Raw genomic sequence first — 9,902 nt, 5'->3', positions numbered from 1 at the left:
TTTCTTATAATTTTGTGTTTGTGGTTCTTTAAAATTCACAATAATTCCAAGACAATTTTATTCAAAAAGTGTAACCGCTGTCTCTTGGGTGCTATCAAAACATTGCTGTTTGAGCAGCCTACATTGACACGGTTACATTACCTCAACCAATGTCGTGGGTTCAGGGCGGGGCTATATGTTTCCCCGACCAATAGCAGATGGGGGCGCTCAGAGAAACCTGTGCGAAAACAGTCACTATTTTTGCAATTCCGTTTGGTGACGGTAGGGGTGACAAAATACATAAGCAATAAAGTCTAATTTCTCCAAGCTAATAATATATTACATTAAAAGCAGACTATTTTCTGTAATATAATTAAGTTCTTAAAGACTATATCTCAAACATAAAGGCCTATATAAAAAGTGTACAAAATTTTACTAAGCAGTGTTGCTGTGCCTGATGTAGAGTTTTTTCCTCCCTTGAGTATCGCCGGCGAACCTGCGTAAAAACATCACTGAGCGTAGTCTGCGCTGGGATCTTGTCGGGGTCCTCGGTACCACCACCCCGAAACATGGATAATCCATTCTGACCGCTAGACTAGAGCGTCCGTGTGCTGAGATCGCTCGTTCGGGGCCACGCCCACACTGAGCTCCTGATCCTAGGGCAGGCAGGCAGAGTGTAAAATGGCGCACAGCTGTCGGTGGCGGTTCCCTGCTCGGCCCGGAGGGAGCAGCAGCTCGGGCACCGGCAAGAAAGCGGGCCGAATTCGAGTCAATGCTTCCCTCCTAAACAGCGCGGGGACTAATCCGAACGCGAACGGGCTCGGGCCCGGTTTCGACGCTGCGTTGCAAGTGTCCGCTGCCATCAGCAGCAACCTGCAGAAATTTCGGGATGTTTTGGGGGAGTCGAGCGGCTCCAGCAGCGGGGAGGTAAGCGGGACCCAGGCTAAAGCGTTAGCCTCATTCACGATCAATGCAGGAATTACAAATAACTCCGCGGCTGTGTAGCAGCTCTAAGTTGCTCAGAGAGGAGAGTGAGTGAGTGAGTGAGCTAACGTTAGTTATTTTGCTGCGCAGCAGACACATGCCTCCATCCATGTGCTGTTTTTCTCACTATGGGACCACTGACAGACTAAACTGCTAGCTAGCCCACATCAAAACACGCACCTATTCGAAACTAATGACTGATGTTGCTGTGCCTCTGTAGTCTATGCGTCTATGTTGAGGCGATCGGGCATCATATTTCGGAACCCTGAAGAGTTTCCTGCCATTTTTGACAGGATGGAGATGCGAAGCCAGATAACTGTAGGCTGCTTTGGGCTGAACTTCAGTTTAACTCGGAGTCTCGTGCGTTTCACGTGACACCGCTTTTTGAATTTAAGCACTATGAAAGCACTTTTTAAGATATAAAGCACAGAAAATACCCAGGTTAACGTCCAGCTTCTGCCATTAAATCAAGTCCAAAAGAGCTTAAAGACATATAAAGGATGAAGTTAGCACCTTTCAGTTACTCTGGTCATTTTAAACTGTTTTTCACCCCAAAAAGAGATTAAATTTATACATTTGATGACTCTATATTGGACTTCCAAGTTAGCTTGGATCAAAAGACTGGTGGTGTATAGCGAAATTTCCTCTTTTAAAGAAATAATCTGGTTAGGGTGTTTCAATAAGCATACACGAGCAGGTTTTAGCAGGACTGAACACCTTGTGCCAGTTGGTTGTTGTTGTCTGAGCATTTAGCGATAGCACGCAGAGTGCATTTATCCCAGCTGTAACGTTAAACTTCATTTTAAAGTGTTGGCCTTGACGAAAGGGTAGATTGAGCTCAGAACATGTAATGTTATATTGCCAAAACTACTGTGGCCGTGCGTGTGTGCACTTCTGATATTATTTTGCCCAGCTATATATTGCCCTCTAGCTTGGGTTCAGAAATGGATGATGCTAGTAGCAGTAAACAGTGTTGCTATCAAAATATGCAGCCTCGTGTGTTTTTGTTGCGAAGGGTGGGCCATATATTCACAAACCGTTTATTTAGTTGTAAAAGTTTGCAGGGTGTAATTTTAAACCTCTCTGTTTGATCTCCTTCACCCTCGAGAGGAGGCTGGCTAACGCTTTAGCCTGTTAGCATCCACTGATGCACAGGAAAATGGGAGGTGGACATGTTTTTTTTCCCTCTCAGATATTGCGTAGTAGCAGTACGCATTCGGAAAAAATGTCATTTCTAACCGGAATCAAGCGATTCCTGTGCTAAACCTCGCCGAGGGTACAAGGACCATATGTTTAATCAAATACACGGTAAATGCAGTGTTTTGAGCGGTGCAAACGGCGGCTGCAATAAAAGACAGTGTTTGTCGTAGGTTGTAATGTGTGGGGGTGTGTACTGTGACAAACTACCATCTTCCTTTCTCAGTAGTAGAGCGCTGCGCATCGGAAACGCGGGGAGATCGAAACGAGAGCAAGCGCGAACCAGAAACACAGCGTGCTTGATTTTATGTTTCCCCTACGGGAAATTTTGCGTTTGAAAACGTGGCGCAGATTTAAGAGCGTGGATTTGTGGTTATTAGACATGATGTCTTCTGGCGTGTGTATAAATGCAGTCTGCTCATCATATTTAATTAATTTAGTATAAAATTTAGATAAAATATTTAATACTTATGCTTTAGTCTGTTTTTTTTGTACATATGTTGTGGTTTGTTTGCCATGGTAAATCACTCAGATCCAATGTCAACCGTTATTTGTTTATTATTGTGTACATATATGTAAATGAGCCTTAGTCACCATTAAATCAAAACAGACCTATTTTTTCATATAGTTCTTTGGGTTTTATTGTTAAAATGTGTGTTATTGAAAACAATTGTTTTTATAGGCTTTACTAATGCTTTAAGGCTCTAATTATTGTAATTGCTTGCTCCACCTCTTAAAACAACTTTTTTTGTCTCATGATGTCACTTAGGCCATGCAGGCTATTGACTAATGTTAACCAGTAGCCAACATTGGCTATTTAAGTAACAATGTTCTGTTTTTTTTTTATATATATATATATATATATATATATATATATATATATATATATATATATATATATATATATATATATATATATACTGATTCATTCATAAATATGCCTCAGTATGGATGTAAACAAGTTTGTGAATGACTTTAAGGAATGATTGTAAAAATAGCAACCAAACCATACATTTTCTTTCCTGTGCTTTTGTGTGCATTTGTTGTAGTTCAGTATGCTTTAATACACACTTGGAGCCCTTTTGAAGAGTGCTCAATTAAAACACGAATCCATTTGTGAAACGTAAAAGTAGTGTACAAGCTAGACAGACGGCTAAAATCCCAGCGGAGCTTGCAGCTCATGCGAGTTGCGGACACAGCATTGTAGTTTCATTCAGAGGGGATGTTGTGCCTGGGTAGGATTGTTCTGGTTCATCGCAGCCCGCTGAGCTCACAGAGCAGCCTTAGGCCAGTAGCGTGCTCAGTAAACAGAAGCACGCCGCCCCTCCTTCCCATCAGACCCAAATCCAACAGCACGGGCCCACAGGGCCCCCAATAGGATTTCACTTCTGATGGCTGCCTTTTAGACTACATCATTAACCCATTTGGACGGCTTTAAATGTTTACATAGAGGTAAATACGTCTGCGTGATTTTCTTGCAGCTTGCTTTCGCTTTGATCTTCCAAACCATATATTCGTCTAAATCTAAAGTGCAAATACAAGTCTGTGGCTGTTTGCTAGACAACTGTTACTTTCAGGAGGTGTCCTGTTTAAGTCTCCATTCATCGGTTTCTTTGTGAGGGACGCCATTTGGCCTGCCTTTTAATGTCCAGAGTAAAGCCCCGCTTACAGAAGCAGAATGAGGATCAATATCAAGGCCTCGTACAAAAGTGCATTTGAATGGATACAGCAAATGAATGCTTTGCTCCGCTGCTTTCTAATGAATGGCGTGGCCTATACGGAGGGAAGAAGTCCAGCAGGTGTTTGGCCTATTTATCTGGAGAGGGCCCTGTCCCCTAGACAGCGTGTGGATCATAGCAGGAAGCTTTGTGTCTGCTTTTATTCCAGCCTTTATGGAGTGCAGGCAGCTGAAAGAGCACAGACGTGGATATCAAAGGGTGAAGAGCAAGCCCTCCTCCCCCTGGGACAGCGCTGGGAGGGAATTAGACACAGGCCGTCCCATCCATGGCTTTATTCTGCTTTTGTAGGCGGGCAGAGGGGGTTTCGTCCTCGCTTTTTGCTCTGGGGGGAGCAGGAGCAGCCATTGAACGCATGGAGCAGTTCTCTCCAAATTTCTGTCCCTCATTACACCTTGCAGGAGGCACTTTTGTTTTTATCTTAAAGCCACAGCTCCTCATTAGCGTGGGTGTGAGGTGTTGGAACATGTTTCAGAAACTCCGTTCTCGGTGCTTTGAATGTGTGTGCATGAGCAATATCAGAGCATTATATCTGCTTCCCATGAAGGGAAATTTCTCCTGATGCCTTTTGTGTTTTGAAAGTGTTTCGAGAGGTTTGAATAATCGTCACTGCAAACTACTGGGGTTCCCCCGCCAGTTTTGTTTTTGAAGGGGTTTTTGAAACAACCTAAACTATTTCTCATATGTGACCACAAAGTGCACTTTTTTTCTTTTCTTTTTTTTTCTTTTTTGTGTCTTATGTCCAGACATGTTTCTTTTGCTATGAGTTGTCCTGGGGTTGTTCATTTTGCCCGTAAGCTGGGAATGCCATCAGTCTGACCCCAATTTACTGTTTTGTGCATTGCATTTATCTTTTATACAGGCATTTCTGAGGGAATCTGATGCCTCAGCAGTTGTCAAAACTTCACATTGTTTAGAAAATGGTGATTCAGTGAATTTATGAAAGGCCTTACTATAACATATCCCCAGGCTTAGAGATGATAATCAGTTACATGTCTTGATGTGGATATGTTGGCTTACTGTGATTATAGGTGTGTGTGTGTGTGTGTTTGGTATCATTGGCCACACACACAGTAGTGCAATTATGTCCCGCTCTGGGGAGGGAGAGTTGCCAGGTTGCAGTGTGCTTGCCAGTTTATGCCCAGTTTCTTAAGCGAACTGTAGATGCCATGTTGAGCAACTTTCCTGGGTTTGTGACCATCTGCTCGGAACAGGATGTAATGAGTTTATGCAAACAAATAGTCTTGTTTGCTTACCTTTTATTTACAGGAACTTCGAAGTGGCACAAACAAGTGCTTTTATCTGCTCTTTTTAGAAGGGAGGATGTTGATTTGATCCTGTCCCTTTACTGTGCATATTCACGTGTTTTGATGATCACCCTTTTCACAACTAGTCATTCTTAAAACCCAGTGGCTAAACCTAAAACGTTTTTAAAATATAAAACCAAGCAGCATCGGCAAACAAATGGTTGTAGGAACTTTTGAGACATTTTTACAATTACTTTTAACCAGCTGGTTTCAAAGTGATTTAGTCACTTATATTTAAAATAAAAATAAAACATTTATTATTTTTAAGTATTATTTTCTTTAGATGGCCTAAATATAGCAGTTCTATATTATTATTATTATTATCATTATTATTATTATCATCATCATTATTATTATATTTAGCCTGTTGTATTTATTATTTTACTTAAAGCGCCCTTTCTTTAAAATAAAAACAAACATGTTCAAAATAAATATCTATTTTAATAGCCTATTTGTTTTTGTTTTTTTTAAATATAGCATTTTTCTATTACTGTTATTTGTATTTTGTTGCTTAGTTAAACTTCTTTCAAGTTTGTTTATCAAGTCAGTTTATTTGATTGAAATGTAGCACTTTACTACTATTTATTATTGTTGTTATTATTATGTTTTGCTTGTTTTTCTTTAAAATAAATGCATCATTGTGTGAATTTATGTAATGTAAATACATTCATATTTTTTTAAACATGGTTTAAGTGTCCAAATTCTTTTTATTTTTACCGTTTGAAGAATAAAGAAGAGGGAACACTAATGAAGAAAGTAGAGAATACCAAACAAGTGTTTTTGTGTCACCCTCTCCTCCCCCATCCTGCACTGGCAGCAGGTGCTCGGGCGCCTTGGCTGAGCCGAGTGTCACTTTCTCGAGCCCAGTATCACCGTTCCCCCCTCCGTCTCATCCGTGGGTGTTGATTGAGCAGCTCCGTCAGAGCGGATAGTCAGAGAACTTGTAGTGTGTGGGTGGGTTGTTTAGATTAGCTTTTCTTGTGCTTGTCGGCCACCGAGCCTTTTCATCTTGCTGCATCTTCGCTACATGCCTTTATGGTCAGAATGATGCTCTGTACCCTGTTTCTCCCACCCTGCATCTCTCCGTCCCTCCTCCCTTCCCTCTTGTCTAGAGATGTTGTTTACATCTTGCAGTGTGCCTTCACTGCCTTGCGCACAAGGTGGAGGAGGATGTGTGTGTGTGCGCACCAGTGTGTGTGTGCGCGCGAGCACGCTTTTGAGTGCCCGAGGCAGAGTCGTGCTGTCATTGAGAGCTACTCATGGTGTCACACTGACTTTGAGCTCCATTGCTCGCAGCTCTCTAGTACTCTATCACCTTTGGCTCAACAGTAAAGCTGCAATGAAGTCATTGTAGCTCTGAGAGCCTGCATCCAAAAGAGCTGGAGGAAAACAAATTGACTAATGAATTCACTATCGATAAATGTTCACTGAGAACATTATCTCTGGAGAGTTGTGCATTATTTCAGCCTTATCTGAATCAGGTTTTCATTTTCATTTAGATTTTCACTGGTCTTTTTACCCATCGATGATTGGATATTAAAAAAGAGAAGCTCTGTTAAGATGATCTGTTAACACTGATCATCTAATAACACACTCTCATTTAATTTTGGTCTGCTTCCCATAAGAAATTTGTCACCATATGTTGAAATTAAAGCTGAATGGGGATTTGTTAGTGAGATTAGACTTGTATGTGTGCAGTCTCCGGCGGCATCTGTTCTACAAACTGGACCGAAGGGAATTTAGCTGCAGCCCCACATGCTGCTATAAATAAAGAATATGAAATGAAATGCCCCCTAAGGCTTGAAAATCAACACAATAGGCTGTTTAAGAAACTTGCAGACATTAATCATCTTTTGAGAGGTAGGGCCTAGTACATAGTGAAATGATGTCAGTGCTTGTTCAATGTAATGAAGACCCATTTACTCTCTGTAATAGTAGTAGCAGTACTGTAACATAGCAAACTATAAGCAAATGGTTGAACACAGGGCTGTTGCGGTAAAGGAATTTCCCTTGCGGTGATTTTGAGTGGCACAATATCGCGATATCACAATTTTTTTTTTATTTTTTTTGCTGTATAAATAAGTGTTACGATGTGGTCAACAAGCACAAGACGAATGAGATTCAAAAACAAAACAGGCTTTATTAGCATAATCCAAACACTCTGAATGAACACGCAGGAGTATAACACAAACCACACCTTGCATAAAAGAGAACTGACCAAGAGACTGAGTCATTAAACCTTTCATTCATTGTTCATTTTATTAATGAAACAAGGTGTTGAAATTATTTTAACTTCAAGCGCACTTTACAAGACTCAACCAACGACCAATGCATCACTGGGGTAATGCTTAAGCTGATGCTTCACTTCATAGAGATCAGTGGCATTGATGCATTGTCCAGTGCTGAGTTGATCCCACCGCGGTTGCGCTTGTTGCCAGCATCGCCGTATTACAATCACTTGCACACTCTACTCTGATGGTTGGTTGAAATCATATTTATTAAATAAATGTATTAATTAAATTTTCTGTAGTTTTTTCTCTTTCTGTTGTGTAAATTCATCGCCTTCAGACCACCAGTGCTACAACCAAACACGTGCAGATAGGCGTCTTTTGGCCATTTTTATATGAGTGTTGAAACCAGCAGGTGTAAAATGTGTCTTGTAAACTCTGATTTATCCCATTTAATTCCTCTCCATCTAGCTGTTTCTTAATGCAAAAACTCATCTGATTAAATTCCTTCCTTTCTCAATACAGAGCTCCCTGGTTAACGCCTTGATTACTTTATTTTGAAAACATAATTTCTCGTCTCTATTTTAGAAATCATAGTTACTGGGAATTCCTTTTGATGTGCTCCCGGTTTCAGTTAAGCCCATCAAATCCTTTTAAATGGTCTGATCTGTGGAACTCTCCTCTACACATCCAGACAATTAGAGTACATATGAGTTTTCTCTCGGTGTATGTCCTTGTGAGTACAACTTAATTCACACCAAGGACACTTCAATGACTGAGACATTTTTATCACAACGTAAAACACAGTGTGCCCAGCTGCAGAACAGACAGTAATTACAGTAATCATCTGCACTGGAAGCCTGTTGAAAAATCTGATAAATGTGGGAAATGTGGCTGACTTCAAGGGATATGGAGCGTTTAAGTTGACTCAAAAATTATGGCTTACCTAAAATGTTGTGACAGAATTAGACCAGAAAGGCAAGAGCCCAAATGGACCATGTAATCATCATTCCTCCCTGTATCCCTCATGTCAGGTGTGAGATAAGCACAGGGCTATCATAAAAGCCTGGAGCTTTATTAAATCCTATCATAGGACGTCTGCAAAGCTTAGCCTGTTTGATTGACAGAGGTGGAGCAGTTGTCAGGAGATACGGACATTACAACAGATGTCCTAACATTGAGTGATGTCATGCAGTCCAGCGACAGCATCTCCTAAGGCAGGGTTTCTCAAACTTGGTCCTGGAGGGCCACTGTCCTGGACAGTTTAACTCCAATCCTGATCAAACACACCTGAGCAAGCTAATCAATGTCTTCAGGATCACTAGAAACTCACAGCTAGGTGTGTTTGATCAGTGTTGGAGCTAAACTGTGCAGGACAGTGGCCCTCCAGGACCGAGTTTGAGAAACCCTGTCCTAAAGATACCTAAGTGGAATTGGCTGAACTAGTCATATCTCAGTTGGAGGTGCCATCACAGATGTGTTTGTTATTTTAAGTTGTTGAAAGAAGAACACTACACTTTGCCTACTTTTGATTGATTAATAGTCTGTTGTTTTGGGCAACCCGGCAAGTGGACGCCAGGCTGAAAATTGATTGTTTCATTTAGGATACGTACAACCAAATCTAACAAAAACAGTTTGCACCTGATTTCTGGATTCAGATGAATTGTCTCTTAATTCATTAAGGTTATGGAGCTTGATCTATCGGTGGTGATGACAGGTTAATTTAATGCATTATTGTATTTTTATTATAAGGTTATGTTAAGGCTACACTAGATGCACACCAAACTAGAAGGTATAAAAAATAAAATGGATATTATATAATTTTTATATATGTATAATTTTACATTTCTATATTATTTTAATTGCTAACATAATGTGTGGTCTCTTGCCATTTTCTCAGTCATGAAAACTGAATGACTCTTTAGACAATAGCCACTTTGGTTTTGTGGACACAAATTTAGAAAAAACTAAATCTCTTCGGGTTAAATCTGACTGAAAAACTGACGCCCCAGAACCACTGAGTTCATTGAATAATTTTTTTTTTTCAATTTTCTTTTCTTTAGGAGGAGTTTGGAGGCTTTACCACAGTCAGTGACAACAGAAGAATACACAGCCCAGGAAGGACGTCAATAGGTAAACTATCTCTTACATCTCTTAATTGTGTATTCTTTAGGAGTGTAACAATACACTCATGTCACGAAACATCCATGTTTACTTACAGTATGTGCGTTGTATATCTTTTCATCATATAAAGCCATCGTGTCTCTTCAGAAGACTTGGATTTGGATTAGACCACTCGATTGATTATTTTTACAATGGCTTTATGACATTTTTTGGATCTTAAGTTTTAGAGGAATTGACTTTAAATTGAGGGATACAAATCTCTCAGGTTTAATAAAAAACAAAGTTGAACGAAAATATTTCAGGTTTGAAACAGGGTGAGTATATGATGTCAGAATTAACTTTTTTTT

General features: G+C 40.2%; 1 protein-coding gene across 1 annotated transcript in view; it reads left to right on the top strand.

The window, feature by feature from the left end:
• Positions 1-631: 631 nt before the first annotated feature.
• kmt2a (lysine (K)-specific methyltransferase 2A) overlaps positions 632-9,902 on the top strand; it is a 29,389-nt gene continuing 20,118 nt past the window's right edge. Inside the window, exons 1-2 of the mRNA XM_081371034.1 lie at positions 632-906; positions 9,495-9,564. Coding sequence (XP_081227160.1) covers positions 661-906; positions 9,495-9,564 — 316 coding nt within the window. The 5' untranslated portion in view covers positions 632-660. The remainder of the gene's footprint in view (positions 907-9,494; positions 9,565-9,902) is intronic.

This window comes from Scardinius erythrophthalmus, assembly GCF_964197995.2.
Source record: "Scardinius erythrophthalmus genome assembly, chromosome: 7".
Taxonomy (NCBI): Eukaryota; Metazoa; Chordata; class Actinopteri; order Cypriniformes; family Leuciscidae; genus Scardinius; species Scardinius erythrophthalmus.
Note: the sequence above shows the minus strand (reverse complement) of the source record. Positions and strands in the feature narration are given on the sequence as shown.